Genomic DNA, 19,695 nt, shown 5'->3' with positions numbered 1-19,695 from the left:
CACTATTAATACATTCAACAACTTAGATGAGATGGACAATTCCTTGAAAAAAAAACCAACAAGGGACACAGGAGAAATAGAAAATATAAATAGTCCTATATCTCCTAAAGAAATTGAATTCTTTAATCAAAAGTCTTCCCACAAAGAAAATTCCATGCCCAGATGGCTTCACCAGTGAGCTCCGTAAAACATTTTAAGAAGAAATAATACTGATTTACATGAATTCTTTCAGAAAATATAGGAAGAGGAACATTTCTCAACTCATTGTATGAAACTTGTATAACCTTGATACCAAAACCTGATGAAAGACATCTCTGAAAAATCTATAGCTAACATCATATTTAATGATGAATCATTGACTGCTTTCCCCTAAAACTGGGAAGAAATCAAAACATCCACTCTCACCGTGTAATAAGATATAAGGATGAGAAAGTAAGTAGTAAATACTGTCATTATCAGACAACGTGATTGGATAGGTTAAAAATTCTATGAAATCTATAAAAACTGCTAGAACTAAAGAGTGAATTTAGAAAAGTCACTGGATATAAGGTCAATATATAAAAATAAATTATATATATATAATTGTATATATATATACTAGTAATGAAAAATTGAAGAATTAAATAAAAAGTAAAACCATTTACAATAGCATCAAAAATATCAAATACATAGGGATAAATCTAAAAAAATGTGCAAATCCTCTACACTAAAAACTGCAAAACATTGCTAAGAGAAATTAAAGAAGATCTATATGATCAAAAGCTATACTATCTTCAGGGATTGGAAGATACAACATTGTTAAAGATGTCCATTCTCGCCAAATTCATCTATAGATTCAAATTAATGGCCAATCAAAATCCCAGCATTTTTTTTGAAGAAATTGACAAGCTGATTCTAAAATGTTTATGAAAATGCATAGGTTCTAGAATAGCTAAAACAATCTTGAAAGAGAACAACAAATTTGGAGGATTTACACTACCTGATTTCAAGACTTACTATAAATTTACAGAGGTCAAGATAGTGTGATTTTGGCAAGAGAGTAGACATATAGATCAATGGAGTAGAACAGAGAGTCCAGAAATAGACCCATACACATATGGTTGATTGACTTTTTGAAAAAAGGCATTAAATCAATTCAACGGGGGAAAAGAAAGTTTGTTGTTTTTCTTTTACAAATGGTTCTGGAACTACTCAATATACACATGGGAAAAAAATGAGTTTCAACCCCTACCTCACTCCATACACAAGAAGTAATTACAGAAAGATCACAGACCTAAACATAAAAGCTGGAACTGTAAAACCTCTGGAAGGAAATGCATGTGAAAATCTTCGTGAACTTGATGGAAGCAGATTTCTCTGACAGGGCTCAAAATGGACTAGCCATATACGAAAATACTGAGGAATTAGACCTTGTCAAAATTTAAAAATTTCTGCTCATCAAAAGAACACCATTAAAAAATAAATGGGCAAGGCACAGACTGGAAATAAATATTTACAATCTATATATTTGACAAACAACTTTCATTCAGAGTATATGAAGAGCTACAAATCAATAATAAAAAAACAAAGAACCCAATTAAAAGTGAGGAAAAGGCTTAACTAGACATTTCACAAGAGAAGATATACGAATATCTCATAAGCACATGAAAAGGTATTCAACATTATTTGTCATCAGAAAAATTCAAATTAAAACCACAATGAGATACCACTTCATATCCACTGGAATGACTACTGACATACCAAGTGTTGGCAAGGATGCAGAGCAACTAAAACTCTGATACATGGCTGGTGGGAGTGTAAAATGGTACAACCATTTTGAAAGAATCTCTGCCAGTATCTTACAAAACTAAACATACACTTACCCTATGACTAAGCAGTTTCACTCCTAGATATTTACCCAAGAGAAATGAAAACATAAATCCACAAAAAGACTTGTACAAAAATATTCTTAGCAGGTTTATTCATAATAGCCCCAGACTTGAAACAGCCCAACTAAATGTATAAACAAACTGTGGTGTATTCTTACAATGGATCACTGCTCAGCAATGAGAAGGAATAACTATTGATGTATACAACAACATGGGTAAATTTCAAAAATATTATGCTGAATGAAAGAGGCCAGACATTTTTAAAAGATCATCCTGTGTGATTCAATTTATATGAAGCTCTTGATTAGGCAAATATAATCTATGTGATAGAAATCAAAATAATGGTTACCAAAGGGGGTGGAAGATTGACTGGAAATGGGTACTAAAAAATTTAGGGGGTGATGGAAATGTACTATATATTATTTCAGGAGGTAGTTACACAAATGTGTGTCAGAGCTCATTGAACTCAACACTTAAGACCTGAATACAACTTAATTGTATGTAAGTTTTACCTCAATTTAAAAAAACATTACCCCCACCCCTCCCAAAAAACCATGTTGGGTACTACTGTACTGTATTGTTATTTATTATTTTCATATGTGATTATGCATTTTAAACCTTCTTAGATGCCTCAGCAGGACCTGCACAGTACTTAAGACTCCATATTTGTTGAATGAGTGAATGACTAATAATCAGACAATGTAAAAGGGAAAGGAAAGGTAAAGAAAAATTAGAATATGACACCATACACATTTCCACTGTTTCTATTTCCCTGCGAGTCAACACCATTGCAAATGCAGGTCCCTATCTCCCAACACAAAACAATAACTCAATATCTAAGACATCTTGCTTTTATTTACAATAAAAGAGGAGGCAAGGAAATAAGAAAAGGTTTTTGTCTCCAATATTTTGAGGTAACACCACATAATTATTACTCTATTTCTTAACTCGAAGGAGCTAGACCAAACGACATCTGATGAATCACCTTTTCATTCATAAAACCCTGCTTATATCTTTCATCGCTTTTATCCTCCTAGAATAATAGCAGAGAAACAGTACTTGATGGGCCTGCATTATCAGACGCTGTTGGAAAGGTCTAGATAAGAGTGCTGAACCACGTATTAGTATTCTGCATGCAAACCCTTCTCTATAACCCAGAGTCAGCCGTATCCTGGCAACCCTCAAAATTTCATTCTCATTGAATTGCTAGATCTTTATCAAAATATAATTATAGCCTTAATTTGAAAGATAAATTTTGATTGCCAGTGCCATGCCCAAAGGATGAAATAATCAGGTGGGAGAGTGCTTAGGCGCAATTGTTAACCATATAATCAATGTCATGAATCACCTATCCCCTAAAAAAAATAACTTTGGGGGAAGTTGTGAGAGGTAGAGTAAGGAGGGGAAAAATCATGGAGGCATCAGACTTACTTATGACTCTATTACATTCTGTTTGCTTTTTCTCATATTGTTGCTTAACTACTTGTCATCTCTTCCCAACTGGAAGAGTTTGGGGAAGGCCCGTGCTATGTGTCCTGCTTCTATGTGTGCTCACAGTAGCTCAACCTGTAGCAGGAAGTAACCCAGTCTACAAGTCCTCTATCTTGGGTCAGGTTCCCTGGACGTAGACTTTGAGATAAACACTGGTGTGTGGGAAGCTTAGTAGGAAATGCTCTTTGGGTCAACACTGATGGAAGAATTAAGTAGGACTGGGCAGAGAGAGAAGTTGGGTTGTGATACAATCACAGTAAAGGCTCAGCCAGTCCCGTGGGGGAGCTCTGGAGCTGGGATAGCCCTGCAAATTGTCCTGAATTGAGGCAAAGTCATTGGATGTGCGCCTACCTGGGAAGGGGTGTGACCTTGGGCAAGGTGGCTCTCTTCAGCCAAAGTCAGTTCCCAAAGAGGGATTTGGCTGTAAGCTGTCAGCCACTAGTGCCCAGCTCTGATGAATGAGTGCTTGGGGAATGAGTGCTTGAGTCCTGATAAGGAACAGGGATGTGGGTGGTGCATAACAGTAGCTACTGCACCCCCACTGGCTATAGTGACTCAAGGGCCTGGGGAAGATGATCTGAAATGGAACCCTAATGGATTGAACCCATTAGCTCATTTCTGCAGAAGAGCAGCTCTGCCTCCTGAGGCAGCCAGGGGCTTGTTGTGCATGCCAAGTCACCTCAGAATGTGTGACTTGCTAGAGAAGAGTAGAAGGAGATCAGAAATAGTCTTGTCTCCTGATCCAATTGGTATGCTCCTGACTTTTCAGAACTATCCTTAGTTTATGTCTGAGGGTGGGCACTGATACCTTTCTAAAAATGGATACCTTTGAGACAGTATGGGAGGGGCAAGAGAGCAGAAGTCACACACTTCAGTTCCTTTTCCTTTTGGGCAGTCACATCTACAGCCTCGGTGCTTTTCATGGGCATAAATGGTTTGAAAGTTTGGGAATGGAGAAAGAAACAAGCATATGTAACAGTCTTTCTCCACCGGAGTAAAAGGAATGGATTTTATTTAACCTACATTTTGATGTACAGTCAACTTCTCTTGAGACCTTTGGGAACCCTCAGTTTTGTAGATACAGAAGCTTCAGACTTCACCACTATGGTAGTCTGCTTCCACGCCTCCCGATATTCATGCTCTTGGTTAATTTCCTGCCCTGGAATCTGGGCTGGGCCTGTGACTTGCCTTATTCTGTTGGTAAAACAAGTCACAAGCACAGCCTTAAAAAAGCCTGGAAGCTTCTGCCTTTGCCTTGTTGGGGCCCCTAAGGCACTAGATAACAAGTCCAGATATCCTGTTGGAGAGACCATGTGGAGAGGCTGCTTGGAGAAGGAGAAGCCCTGGGACTAACAGAAAGAGACAGAAGCACAGCTAGCCCAGCATCCCAGCTGAGCCCAGCGCCCAGGTTACAGCCCAACTGACTGACACCAGCAAGACTAGCAGAACTGCCCGGTGAGCTCCTCCCAGACTGCAGAATCTTGAACCAATAGACTGGCTGTTGTTTCTTAAGCCAGTAAGTTTTGGGGTGGCTTCTTATGCAACAATAGATAGACAAAACAACCCCAACTAGCAATTACCTCGAGTCAAGTGATTATGTTTGCCTTGCCCTACCCCCACCACATCGACTGCCTTTTAATGTTGCACCGAAGAGTCCTTCGTCATTCGATGGCCACTTTCCACAAGGAAACAAACATTTTTATTACTTCACATTAGTTACTGCCTACCTAGTGATGAGTAAACCATAAATTTTAAAAGGAAAAATTAAAGCCTCACTGGGCTGTTGGAGCTGGAGGTGGGGGCTTGGGCTCCCTCATGAGCTAAGTAGCTCAATCCTGTGTATCAATTTCATATGCTTGGGGCTCAAATTCATGCCTCAGCAAATTTACAAATGACTCCCTGTCATGGACCTTCAAGGTCACTCACTAAGAGAGGAAACTCAGAATATTAAATCCTGAGGGTTTGTGGTGATTGGCCACACCAGAGAGGGCTGGGCACGGAGGCCACCAGTTCAGAGATGTAGTGTAGTAAAATAATCCAGGGCTGGATTCTGAAGCCAGATCACCAGGGATCAACTGTCACTTGTTAGCCGTAAAACGTTGGGCAAGTTACTTAACCTCTCTGTGCCTCAGCATCCTCATCCATAAAGTGGGGATAATAACAGTGCCTACATCCCAGGGTCTTGTGAGCATTAAATGAGTTAATAACATATGTGCAGGGCATAGACCAGTGCCTGGCTAGTCTGAGCCTGAGTATAAGTGGTTTGACAGTAAAAACTGGAAAAATAACTCACAGGGATTTTAAATAATATGAATAGCTGGTTTTAGTGATTATACAAGATGAAGGCTGTCCAGGGACTGTATATCAGCTTTCTGAAACTATATCCTATGTAACTGTTTTCATAAGAGAGCAGCGGGAACAGAGTATGGCGGAAGGATCACTGAGCTGAGAGAATGAGATCTAGGTTCTGATTCCAGCCTTGCCATACACTGGCTGTCACATTGGGCAAGTGATCTATAACACGGGGATAATGACAATGACCTTGCCTAAAGAGGCTAGACCAGATGGTCCTCCTAGGAGACTTCTATGTCTCAATACCTTTCCAATCCCTGTGAGAGAGGAAAGTGCAGGTGGAATCACCACCATTTTTAAAATAGAAATCTGTATTTGACCGTGTGACTTGTCCAAAGCCAAAGCCAAATTCCAAAGGAGAACTAAAAAAGGGCATCTTCCGTGCCAGAGCTTATTTTCATGGCACAGACTACATTTCCCAGCCTTTCTTGCAGTTAGATATGGCCATGTGATTGAGTTCTGGCCAGTGGAATGTAGGTGACAACAAAGTGTGCTACTTCCAATCCTCCATGCTCTCTTGTTCCCCTTCTGCTGGTTATATGCAGAGGAACCCAGGAAGGACTCTGAGGCCTAAGGACACTGAGCCTTAAGAGGGCATGAGACTAGGTTCCTTGTCATCACAAGCCAAAAGTTGATTAGACTTTATGTGATAAGAAATAAACTGTGTTGTGTTAAACTCCTGAGATTTGGGGCTTATTTGTTACAGTATTTAGCTTTCCCTGACCAGTACACTCACTGTGAGTCTCTAGTTAAGAGCAAGGGATCATTGACATGTTATTTGCTACAGGCAGAGCAAAGTCAATGACTTCTTTATGAAATCTGAACCCCAACTCACAGTCTTCCCATCTACCCTTCTAAGCGGGCCAAAGAGTTAGCTACTGTTGCACTGGGCCTTTTGGCTACATTGAATCATCAGTAATCTTGCATCTTCTTGCTCTCTGGGTCCCAAGAACTCAAGGGAACACAAATATTGGGGACATGTGAAAATAAAACAGCAACTATTTTGGGGCTGGCCCCGTGGCCGAGTGGTTAAGTTCGCACGCTCCACTGCAGGTGGCCCAGTGTTTCGTTGGTTCGAATCCTGGGCGCAGACATGACACTGCTCATCAAACCACGCTGAGGCAGCGTCCCACATGCCACAACTAGAAGGACCCACAGCGAAGAATATACAACTACGTACCAGGGGGCTTTGGGGAGAAAAAGGAAAAAAATAAAATCTTTAAAAAAAATAAAAAATAAAAATAAATTTAAAAAACCCAAAAAAACAGCAACTATTTTCAAGTCTCTGCAAGAAGACTAGAGGAATGATGCATTTCTCACAGGTGCTTTCTGTTTCCTGGTCTCTTCTCTCCCCGAAATCAAGCCCTCTTTCTGTCTTTCTTTCTTTTTTTTTTTTTTTGGAAGATTAGCCCTGAGCTAACATCTGCTGTGAATCCTCCTCTTTTTTTTTTGCTGAGGAAGATTGGCCCTGAGCTAACATCCATGCCCATCTTCTTCTACTTTATATGTGGGACTCCTACCACAGCATGGCTTGCCAAGTGGTGCCATGTCCGCACCCGGGATCCAAACCGGTGAACCCAGGGCCGCCAAAGGGGAACATGCGCACTTAACCGCAGTGCCACCGGGCAGCCCCCCAAGCCCTCTTTCTTAATATTTGCTCAGTGATTATATTTATGACCTACAGAAAATAAAGGCAAAATTTTAAAATTAAAATTCACTTTGAAAGGGAGGAGAAAATCACCTGGTAGGTTCTATCTTGAATAGAGAACTGCTAGTGGGGATTCACACCTTCCCACCTAAAGTCCCATGCTCTTTAGTTTGTTTCTTTCACTGTAGAGAAATTAGGCATTTATATTTTTTTTCAGCAGTTACTGATGCATTTTTGCAAAAAGAAAAATAATCCCATCATTCAACCAAATCAAGAACAGAGAGGACCTCTACTCTTCAAGCTGGACTTTGCCACCTTTGCCACAAAAGAAGAGGCGAACGTGGGGGAAATGAAGGCTTTTGAAAATAATGAGAGAGGCCTAATAGACTCTCAGGATCCAGGACCCACAGGAAACCTGGGCTTCCTGCCACCCACTGTGATCACTGAAAAGTCTCCCTTCCATGTGGTACCTTCCCCATCAGCTGGAGGTGGTCCCCTTCAGACAGACTGGGTACCTCTTGCTTACAAGGAAGAGGTTCCTCACTCAACTCTCTAGGGTTTTCTATCTGGAAAGGAAAGAGCACCACCCTAGCTACTATCTGCACCGAGGAAGCTGGCATGACTTAAGCACCACCCTGGCCCCTTTGGTCCCCCTGTATTCTGGGCCAAACTCCTTTGGAGGGAGTAGCCTGCTGGCCCCTGAAACAGAGGAGGATGCCCCATATATATGGCTGGGTAGAACTCAGAGGGACTGTCAAGCTGCAGATGCCCATGGCTGGGGGTGGGGGAAGGGACCCTGTCCAGGCTCCCATCCCCCAATCTTGCAGCCCAATTGCTTTGGGCCTCATATACCAGTGGATGAAGGGCTGCCCATCTCACACAGACCAGCACCCCAGCGTCCCCGCCCTGCTCTGAGACTGGAGGCTGAACTGCTCTGAAGGATGTGTGGACCTGGTCTCAGGCTGTCTGGAGGCCCAAGTTTGGCTCACCCTCAAGCAGCTGGGAGGGGAGACCCCATCCTTGTAATAGTGGGGTCAAGCTAAGCTGCATCTCCAGCCGCAGGCTATTTTTAGATGCTATTATCTTTGCCTTGCTCACAAGCAGCTGTGAAAAACAAACTGGTGACCAAGAAGCACAAAACTGCAAAATAAAAACCTCATAAAACAAGAGCTCCCAAACTCAAGAGCAGACCACACTATGGCTAAAACACTGTGCACCATTATGGCGGGGCCTGCTTAACCTTCCCCTGAGGGGTGCCAGGAGGGGCTTTGCTCTTTTACTGCCCACACATTCCTGGCCTGGCATGCCCTAGGCAAGTCCAGCTTTGGCCCATCAGCTCTGGCAGGGCTAGTCAGCCAGGCAGCCCCACTCATGGCCACAGATGGTGACCCAGGTGGACAGGTGTTCCAAGGGAGCAGGCTGGATGGGGTTAACATTGCCACAAAAGGAAGAGCTCCAGCTCTCTCGCCTCTCTTCCAGCTCATCCTAACAGTCCATTTGCCTTACAGCATCACAGCCAGCTCCATGACAGTGAAACCCCTGCACAGGCAAAATGTCACCCAACATCAAGTGGTAGGGCAGCAAAACAGGATGGGGCACCAAGCGGGATCCTCGACTTCTCCCCAACCCCTGGAACTCCCAAAAGGCGAGCCTCAGGGCGCCCTCCCTCTCGCAGCGCCCTCGAGTCCCTGTGTCCCCTGCAGGAAGCCCACCACTAGACACAGCAACCCCTGCAGCCCCCTCCACCCAGCTGGTGAGGGCCTGGGCAGCCGCGTGGAAAAGTGCCGCCCCGCCCCAGAACCCGGGATGGGGGCGGAGGGGAGGCGGCAAACTTCAAAGCTGCAGCTGCAGTATGCTTAAAACAAATCAAAGCCCCCTGAAAGCCAGAGCTGCGCCCCTCGCCCCTCGGAGCTATGCGCGGTCCACCGTGACTGCCCGCTCAGCTCGGCCAAGGGGACCCTGCTCTCAGACCTCGGCCGGGAGGATTTCCTCTCAGGCTAGCGCGCAGCGGGGCTGCGGCTCTAGCCTCCTCCGTCCCCCAAGTTCACCCACCACCCAGAGGTGTGAAAAATTAGTTAAAAATGATGTCACCTGCCCATACCCCCTCCCCCCAAGCTGTTCCCATCTCACACACACCCGCGTGGCCTGGGCTGCGAGTCGTGGAGCATCCCGGGGGGTTGCGGTGGGGCGCCACGCTGAGGCTAGCCTCCCCGGGCGCCCGCTCAGGCTCGGGTTCGGCCCTGGGAAGCCCGCCCGCGCCTCGTTCCCCCGGTGCAGAAATCCTACCGCCCGTGCGCCCTGGGCGCGCCGCCGGGCCCCGCGCCGGCTCCCCGGGAAGGCGGCCGTCAGGTGAGGTAGGCATGCGTGCCGGCTCCGCAGCGAACTAGCAGCTGGCTGGGGCGCTGGGCTCGGGATCTGCCTCTTCTCCCTCTCCCCGCAAAGAAGAGGCCTCTGGGGGCTTTCCAGCGCCTTGTTGCGTTAGGACCGCATTCCCCCTTCCTTTTCCCTTTTATCTTAGTTTCTCCTTCAGATGCAAAAAGGGAGATCGCAGGAGTCCATGCCCAGCTTCAGCCTAACTCGGTCCACAGGCAGAGAGAGAATTATGAATGGATGCTGCCTTCTGATGAGGAAGTCGACTGGGGAGGTCTCTGCGCACGGCGCGCTCCATCAAAGCCGGGGCATTGGCCCCTCCACTGCTTCAATGCTGCAGGCTGAGACACCTAATTGACCACTGGGAAATCAGGTGCTGGGAGACCTGGGCGGGACGTAGCCCCAGGCCACGCTGGGATCGGAGCGCCTTGCCGGTGTAGACAGCTTCGATTTACAGCCCAGTGAATGGAGGGGACTGCGGCAGCCAAACCTCCCGGGCAGCAGGCACGGTTGCACCAATGCTCTGCAGACAGTCGCCCGGCTCCGCGAACATCTCCCGGCTCCAGTGGGCTAAAGGGAACCTGCTAAAAATAATTCGTCCCCTGCCGCCAGCCGCAGTGAGCCGCAGGACTCAGCCCCCAGCCCCAAACTCGGCGGCGCGCCGAAGCCGGCCACAAAGCGGGCCCTGTGCGCTTAGACAAGCCTGGGGTTGCGGAGGATCCCGGATCCGGGTTTCTGGTACCTGTGCGTTTCCTTCGGTAGCTCGACCGCTGGTGCTGCGCGTTACCCATGCCCGGAGTGGCGGTGGGTTCGGCACATCACCAACAGGCTGGACTGACCACGGCTGCTCAGCACCGCACCCCTGTGGCTCCCTTCTCACCTCCGTTGTCCCCAGTCTCTGACCAACAGCAGAGGAATCAGAGACGCTGACCGTTCCAACTCCTCCAGCCCGGGCAAGAGGGGGGACAGAGATTGGCATGGAACATGTGCCCGCGTGTAACAGGAATAGAACAGCCTGAAAATTGTAGCATTGTGTCCCCTCCCCCTATTCATCTCCGGACGCTGAAACCTCGCATCCTAGACACAACTCACCCTGCCCAGGCTCAGAAACACTGCAAAGACAATGCCTTCGCAGCCATGTACTAATCTCCTGGGAAGGGTGATTTACTAAACCAGCGCTGAGGTTGAACCAGGGTTAAAAACCTGTGCCCGTGCCTTAGGCTGCCGGGTTCTATATAGAACCACCACATGCAGAAGACAGAAAGCCATTTAGGGCCACTTAAAACACAACACTTATGGGATATATCCTAATGTATAAAAAGGGAAAAACCAGTGAATGAAATTATCCAAAGATGCCTTGTGGGGCACAGTTTTTGGTAATTTGTCTTGATATCTTGGATACCCATTCAGGGAAAACTTGACCATTTTCTAACCAGGCCACCTATTTTCAAAGAGGGATGTTTATGCCCTGGGCAGATTTGCATGCATGGGCAGTACTGTGTCCACAAGGCTGGTGACTCCTCCATAATTCACAAATTGTGGTGAAACACTCGGCTTGCCAAGGTCACAAGAAATCACAGGGTTTGCACAAGCACTGGTCGAGAGTATTTCCTAATTGGCATTACTATGAATTATGACTGTGGTCACCTGAAGTATCACATTGAACCCAAGTTAGACTGGGTTGGCTGCTCTCCTCCTACCCAACTCACGCCAACCTCCTCAGAGGGCTGCCAGCCGCCAGCAAGGACGGAGAATCTAGCTGGAGCTCCCCTGGAAAACAGAGTGTGTCTAGGACAGGAAGGGTGAGGTGTGAGGAGGTGGTGTGGTAACTCCCCCAGTGAGGGTAGGAAGTGAGCCATGAACCTCCAAGTTTAAGGGAGGGCGTAGGCAAAGGAAAAGAGGCCACCAGAGGGAAAGAGAGAGATGGATCAGAGAAGCAGGAGACCAGGAGGGAGGGAGGAAAGGATTTCAAGAAGGCAGCATGATCAAGAATGCCCAAAGTCACCAAGAGGTCAGTGGGAACAGTTCTGCCTGCCAAGGGCAGACCTGGGCCCCTTAGACTTTAGGAAGTCTTGATGGAGTGGATACTGATAGGAAGTGTGGGGTGGGTGGGAAGGCCAGTCAGAGCTTCTAAAAAGAAAAGGGAAGTCTTTCCCTTAGCCTTGCTCATCAAAGGACCAGTGGCACCAGCAGTACCTGGGAGCTTGTTAGAAGTGCACGTTCTCAGGCCCACCCTAGCCAGACTGAATCAGACTTGGGGTGAGGCCTGGCCATCTGTGTGTTAACGAGCTCCCGGACCAGCTCCACTTGGAGCACTGGAAGTCCCACCATGAATGGACTCAAACAGCTCAGGCCTTGAAAGAATTTATCTTCGGGTGAGCAAAATGGCTGCCCTCTACAGCAATCCCTGGCAAGATCACGGGGAGCTGGTGGCCAAGTCACTAATCACACATCCCAAGGAGATGAACTGTGTTACTCTGGGTTTTCAGGGCTGCTCTATCAAGGGAGAGCCTTGGCAATGAGACCTGTAGAACTCCATAAAGCAATGAAAATGGCCATGTCTTCCCCCTTGCATTGATCTTTACAATAATGAGGTTATTGTTAACAGTGGTAATGAAAATAATGATATAACTAGATTGTTTACATTTGAATAAGGTTTTAGCAGGCCCCATGGTGTAGAGGAAAAAAATCTGGGCTTTGGTCCCAGAAAGACTTGTGTTTGAATCCTAGCTCTTCCATTTCTTAGCAGTGTGGCCTTGGGAAAATGATTTGACTTCTCTGAACCTTGGTTTCCTTATGTGTAAAATGCAAACATGAATACCTAATTTATAGGGTTTTTAGGAAGAATAAATAAAATAATAGCTATAAAGCACCATGATGGTGCCTGGTACATAATAAAAGCCCAACGAAGGCAGTTCCTTCCTAACTATGTTTGAGGTCTTCACACATAGGCTCATACTGTAGTTTTTCTGGAGTCCCTATCCCCTATATGATAGTTAGGGTACCTGATGCTTCCTATGGCTTGATGGTTCAAACAGAAGCATCTATTGAGCATCTCTTGGATGCCAGGTACTGTGCTGGGTGCTGGCAGGGATAAGGAGAGTCTGGGCCCAGTTGGAGCTGATATTGCAAGGGCAGAGTTTGCATCTGAGTCCATGCGGGCATCCCACTTGTTTTTCCTGGAAGCCAAGGGTACCAGGTCTCAGGAGGAAAACAACTGCAAATGTGTCCTCCCTTAGGACACTGATGATCTAAAGCAGGGGTCAGCAAACTTGTTCTGTAAGGGGCCAAGTAGTAAATATTTTAGGCTTTGTGGGCCATTCAGTCTCTGTTGCAACTACTCTACTCTGTTGTAGCTCAAAAGCAGCCATAGGTAGGGACCAGCCCCGTGCCTGAGTGGTTAAGTTCGTGCGCTCCGCTTCGGGGGCCCAGGGTTTCGCCGGTTCAGATCCAGGGCACGGACCCAGCACCACTCATCAAGCCATGCTGAGGTGGTGTCCCACATAGCATAACTAGAAGGACACCTAACTAGAATATACAACTAGGTACTGGGGGCACTTTGGGGGTTAGAAGAAAAAAAGAAAGATTGGCAACAGATGTTAGCTCAGGTGCCAATCTTTAGAGAAAAAAAAGCAGCTATAGGTAAGGCATAAATGAATGGATGTGGCCATGTTCCAATAAAACTTTATTTATGAAAACAGGCAGTGGGTGGAATTTGGCCCATGGGCCATAGGTTGCCAGCCTTTGATCCACAGTGTGGCTCAGGACATAACTATTCCCTTTAACTGGTGTTGTGAGGAAATGTAGACATCTACAGAGATGATTTTCCGTATAACTAAAGTTCATCCAACCAAGAGCAGTTTTCCGAAGCCCCTCATTGTTTTAAAGCATATTTTATACTGTCCCTCAAGAAACTGGCTAGTTAGTTGTTCACCAAACTGTCTCCATCTGTCTCCTACAGCCAGACTTCCTTGCAGTTAGGTGCAGCCATGTAACTGAGTGCTAGCCAATGGAATATGGGCAAAAGGATGTGTGCCTCCAGGCCTGGCCCAATAAAACTCCTACCCGTTCCCCCACACACTCCCTTCTCTGCGCTGCTGGCTGAACACAGAGGCTCTATGGGGTGGTGGAACCCAAAGATGGAAGGAGCCTGGGTACCCAAATGACGGTATGTTGACCTGCTTTAGACTGCAATGTAAGTGAGAAATAAACCACTGAAATGTCGGGGACTTTATTACCAGAATTAGCCTACCTTGAACAATTCACTTTCCTATCTCTTTAATCAGATGATACAAAACACAATTTAATTCTTTGCTGATTACTTAGGGTCTTTATTAAGAAGGCTTATTATTGGTCTCTATGGTAACACATTTCAAAGACTCCTTTTTGGATTTCCAAGCTCTTTCCTTGATATTTAGTTCTCTACTGTCATTCCTCTCTCATCCTCCTTCTAGCTCCTTCCCCATGTTTGAATCCACAGTGGGCTGAGAAAAACAGACGCCATGGCTAAGTAACATCCATCCATTAAAAAAGAGTTACTAATGGTGTGAGCAAGGAGCTAAGCAATAAAGTGCATGGGCTTGCTGACAACTCTCTGCAGCCTCGGGAAGTTCCTTTCACTCACTTGCGGTCTTAGTGCTGTGTTTCAGAGAGCTGAGGTTATTGGAAGCTCAGCATTTCTGAAAAGAATGGGGCATTTCAGTACTATCTAGCCTACAAATTTTCAAAGCTTTAATTCTTCTCCTAGTCATCTTGGGGAAATCCGTAATAAAGGTTCTAGGTCTGTCCCTTAATATTCATGGGCTATTCAACTTTCAAAATACTGTCACTTCCTGATTTTCTACACATATATAGATTACACCTGTTATATGCCCCAAATCCGTTTTAAACTCACCTTTTCTGCTTAATTATTTTGTTGACACCAACAGATCTTAGTTAACTCCTACCTTATAAAAGCTAGAAGAACTGACTTGAAAAAGCTAAATACTTTTATTCCCATTCCAGAGGTGGTATATTACTATTATATCTTGGAGCAGTTTACCAAGAAAACCCAGCAGTGTTTTAGACCTGATCTTTGGGTTGCTCTGACAGGTGGTCATTTCCCAGCATGAGGTGGGAAGCAGGAGAGGAATTTGTGGGGCAGATCAAGGGGAGGAAGATTGGAGGAAGCAGACAGAGTCCAAATACCTTGACAGTCTGATTTTACTTTTTTGTTGAAAGAACCAAGACAACCATACTTAAATGATCCTCTTGGTCTGTTTCTTCATCTGTAAAACAAGGAGGGTGGAGATGATCTGTAAGTTTTCTTTAGGTCTCTCTTTCTGGAATTCTATCGTTCTATGAAACCTGGAACCAAAGATACCTTCTGAAATGATTTCTGATCATCAGTGCTTACTTCTTCTTCCCATTTCTGCTGATCATCCAGAACTGACCACTCTACGCATAAACTTCAGCGTCTGCAAGGGCAATAATATGTTCTGTGATCTGCCTAGGCTGGGTAACCTTTTCGCCCCAAGCTGACCTTGTTGGTGACCTTGGGGATCCCAATTTCAGCTCCACTCTTCCCCATACACACCCCTTCCTTATGTTTACCTAGGGTGGCTTCCCTGCTTTATTCTCTTAGGCTCCAAGGATGGAAACCCAGTTTTGCCTCCGAAGTTTACTTCTCTGGAAGAAGTTGGATATCTCCTCCATAGCTATGGATGTGGCTGAGCCTTACTTCTCATCTATCCTAGCAACAGCACATTACCACTGCTGCTGCCCCACCACTCCTCACAAGAGACCCCAGGTCTTCCAGAAGAAATCACTGCTATAAAATGGCTCACTTGTTTATAAGGAACTATGTGTTTATTCATATATATATTTTATATCACAACAAATGTAAATTAATTTCAGGGCACAACTACCCAAGCTAGTATCTGTACGGCTGCCTGTATAAAATTTCTCTCTCAAAATTCTCCAAACCATCTGGCATAAACTACTGTATTGTGACCTGTTAAAACAAGTAACAGCTGTGATAATCCCTCTCGATTTATAGCAAGCTATAAAGCTTTGCATATACTGGCAATGCATATAAAATAATAAATAAAACCATTATCATTCTGTGCTTTCTTGGTTGAAATTATGATGATTTAGCCAAAATGGAGCCCTATGGAATGCATCAGAGGAGAAGCAGAGGTTTTGCCTAATCTGGCCCCCTCTAGGCACCAAAGACGAACCTCACTACTTAGAGCTCCTGGATATGTTTGAAAACCTTATCCAATGCAAATGGATCCTTTCTGGGAGGACATCATTCCCATACGTTGCTGCCCAACTTCTATTATTTCAAAGCCTTCTTTTCTGATGATGGATTTCCAGAATTCCACAGTATATTCTGACCATAAAGAAAAACCAAGCTATGCACAACTCAAAAATGTGAAATAATTTGTAGCACCAAAACTAAGAATTGTCTTGGAATTGTTCACTGTAAGCTTATGTTTACAAAGACTGCTTACTTTCATGGACCACTCATTGTCATGGCCATGGGCAATTCTCACCCCTTTCTCTCCCACTTATAAAGTCTATTTGAATGCAAGTGGGAGTGACCTTATGAGTGGAAGAACTTCAAATCCACTTTAATTTATATCTTAAAAATTTGCAAATAAGGGTGCTTGGTTATTGTGGTAGATTTCAAAAATAGCCACAGCACTTTTCAGCTTTTCCCATCAAGAGGTGGCATCTTTCTCCAGCTTGAATCTGAGCAGGCTTCATAACTTGATTTGGCCAATAGAATGTGGTAGAAGTGACACTGTATGTGCTCTGAGCCTGGACCCCAAGAAGCCTTGCAGCTTCTATTTTTGCTGATCTTGGTACCTACCCATGCTTACTGCCACTCTACAAAGAAGGCTGGGGTGATGAGACACATACGGCCCAGTCACCCCCCTCATCCTGGCCCATAGCATGCTAATAACAAGACACGTGAATGAGGCCACCCTATGTCTTCCAGCCCCAGCGGACTGACTACAGACACTTAAGCAAGCCCTGCAGAGCTCAACTGAGCCAGCCCAGACCAGAAGAACCACCCATTAAATTTTAAGCCACTAAGTATTGGGGTGATTTGTTACAGAGAAAAGGCTAGCTGATGCAGTTCTTTAAAATAAATTTCTAGCCACATGTCAAAACAGATACGAACGGTTGAGAATTGCTAGTTTGAGCGCAACAATCATAAACTAAAGCCTTCTTAAAAACGAAGTAAATCCTTTCTGATGGCTCCAAATATTGTCATAGCTCAAGGTCTGCATATCATTTCAATTATATCCCAGGAAAGGGCCAGTTCAGAGAGGCTTCCTATGGCTAGCCTGCAGTCCCAGAAACCCACCTTCCCTCCTCCCATCCTGGCCTTGTCAGGCTGATGTTGTGTCATGTGGTTTGGGAAAGAGAATCACCAAGGTGAGGCCCAGAGCCACCCTCAAGAAACAATCAGTGGATGTAAGGAAGAGAAAGAGAGATGACGTGTTTAAAGACTAAGAATGCCAATGCGTAACCCCAGAAACTCCTCCGGGAAATGGAGGAGTAACGCCGTGGAACAAGAAGAACTACAGTTTGTTAGAATGGGGTGTCAGTTTTGTAATATTCAACAATGGTCATGGCTGTCTTCTTAAGAAGGTGAGGCATCCAAAGACACAGGTGGGAGAGGGGAAAAGAGATGTCCACCCTTCCCTTCCCACACACTTGGGAAACTTACAGATGGAGGCCCTCAAAAGGAAGGAAGGAATAATTACAAACTAAATTAGGACCAAATTGAACTATCTGTGAGAGGAAGAAATAATGGTTACAACTGAATACCTAGAGCATTAGTTTCTGACCTTGGCTGTACATTGGAATTTCAACATAGGAAATCAACTCCTGCACTCTTAATCACTACATTAATTACTAACGTTATTTAATAGGAAAAAATGTTCAGCATTTGGAGTTCTCACCAGTTTCAACAAAAGCCGTTTCTGTTGAAGAAAATGCTGGTAAGTAACATATTAGTTGATTATTTGGCTATCTTAGCATGTGGATGCTTGGGCTTTTTTTTCTTATTTTCTTAGTAAATCTGGGAACATTTGAACTTTGAGTACTTTCCTTCTTTTTGTTTTTCTCAGTGCCGTCTAGTTATACAAACACAAAAAATAATTATAGAGGCAGTATTTACATCTATATGTCTATGGTTTTTTCACCTGGTATTTACAGTGCTGAGTGAATGAATTAATTTAGTTCATTTTACTTCTTGGGGAAAAAAATGTATGTAATGAAAGGGGATCCCTTTTAGTTGATTCTGGCAAGGTTTTATAAGGAGCATACAAAGGAGAAGGAGAGACAGAAATCTTCTTTGTAGTCCTGAGAAAATATTTTGGTCTGTACGCTAAACAATTTTCGTACATTTGTGGTTAAACAGGTACTAATTATGTTCCAGAAAAGGGGATTTTTACTGAGAAACTTTATGAATTAAAAAGAAAACCTTCTCTATACCAGTATTTGCAGTTTCTCCCAGTTCAGGCTCTGAACTTACTTCCCAGCAGCGTTTCCTAGTCTAAGAACATGGCTGGGACACTGGATTCAGACTCTAGTTTGGGACCTCCATTACTTGCCTTCCAGTTGGAATCAGATCACTTCCATATCACTACTGTTTTCTTCTAATAGACATAAAAATAGTATTATGTGCCCAACTGAGAGGGAAGTTCTCTTCATTTAAGGATGGGGTCAAGTTGAACAACAGAAAGGGAAATGACCAGGTGGGGAGAATCAATGGTCCCTATGATGTACAAGAAGCTACACTAGAGAAGCCAGATAGAGAAGTTTACCCTTCTTTTCAGAAGCCCTTTATCCATGTTTCACTACCTGGACTGTGACACGGAGAATTGAGGACTGGTTTGCCCTGTTCTTGAACAGTTTCGGTTTAGAGTAATTCATTCCTTTTTTTTTTTTAAAGATTGGCACCTGAGCTAAAACCTGTTGCCAATCTTTTTTTTTTCTTCTTCTTCTTCTTCTTCTCCCCAAAGTCCCCGAGTACCTAGTTGTATATTCTAGTTGTAGGTCCTTCTGGTTGTGCTATGTGGGATGCCACCTCAGCATGGCCTGATGAGCGGTGCTAGGCCTGTGCCCAGGATCTGAACCAGTGAAATCCTGGGCCACTGAAGTGGAGCATGCTAACTTAACCACTCGGCCATGGGGCCAGCCCTGAGGGTAATTCATTTCTAAAAGAAGGAAGGGGAAGCTGTGGGAAGTTTCTGAAGAATAATTTCATAACAAATGGATCATGTGTTAGAAAGCTGCTTTGCACATAGCAGCACCTTTGCTCATTAATATTTCTTAGTAAATAACATTTTTTTAAATTGGTTTTTTTGTGTGTTTGTTTTGAGGAAGATTAGCCCTGAGCTAACATCTGCTGCCAATCCTCCTCTTTTTGCTGAGGAAGACCGGCCCTGAGCTAACATCCATGCCCATCTTCCTCTACTTTATATGTGGGATGCCTACCAGAACATGGCGTGCCAAGCGGTGCCATGTCTGCACCTGGGATCCGAACCGGCGAACCCCGGGCTGCTGAAGAGGAACATGCGCCCTTAACTGCTGCGCCACTGGGCCAGCCCCTTAATTGGTTTTTTTTTAAAGGAGAGAGAACAGATGATTCAGGTGTTCATTTGTCTAAGAGAGAGAACAGTTTTAGGAGCATAGACATGTAAATGTCAGTAGGATTTCCGAGAATGAATTTTTCTGACTTCCTGGGAAGGTTATTACACATCCAAGGTAGTCTGATGATGACACTGGTAGAATGCTGAGAGACCATCTGAGGTCATCCCTGCCCACTCCAGTGATTCTGGGATGTCACTTTGTGTCTCTGGCTTTAGGCTTCCTTCTCCATTCCCTCAAGCTGTGGGTAGTAAGCCATATAAACTGACGCTACAGGATGTGGGGGTTTGATGCCTGAATATCCAGCCTCAGAGT

General features: G+C 44.8%; 1 protein-coding gene across 4 annotated transcripts in view; it reads right to left on the bottom strand.

The window, feature by feature from the left end:
* Positions 1-19,695, bottom strand: part of NHS (NHS actin remodeling regulator) — a 335,826-nt gene that overhangs the window by 66,818 nt on the left and 249,313 nt on the right. Inside the window, exon 1 of one of the 4 annotated variants that reach the window (XM_070502401.1) lies at positions 9,496-10,864. The exons of the other annotated variants lie outside the window; for them this stretch is intronic. Within the exon in view, the coding sequence (XP_070358502.1) occupies positions 9,496-9,721 (226 nt within the window). The 5' untranslated portion in view covers positions 9,722-10,864. Of the gene's footprint in view, positions 1-9,495; positions 10,865-19,695 lie in introns of those variants that run through there. 4 annotated transcript variants of the gene reach the window in all.

Source organism: Equus asinus, chromosome X (assembly GCF_041296235.1).
Source record: "Equus asinus isolate D_3611 breed Donkey chromosome X, EquAss-T2T_v2, whole genome shotgun sequence".
NCBI classification, from domain to species: domain Eukaryota; kingdom Metazoa; phylum Chordata; class Mammalia; order Perissodactyla; family Equidae; genus Equus; species Equus asinus.
Note: the sequence above shows the minus strand (reverse complement) of the source record. Positions and strands in the feature narration are given on the sequence as shown.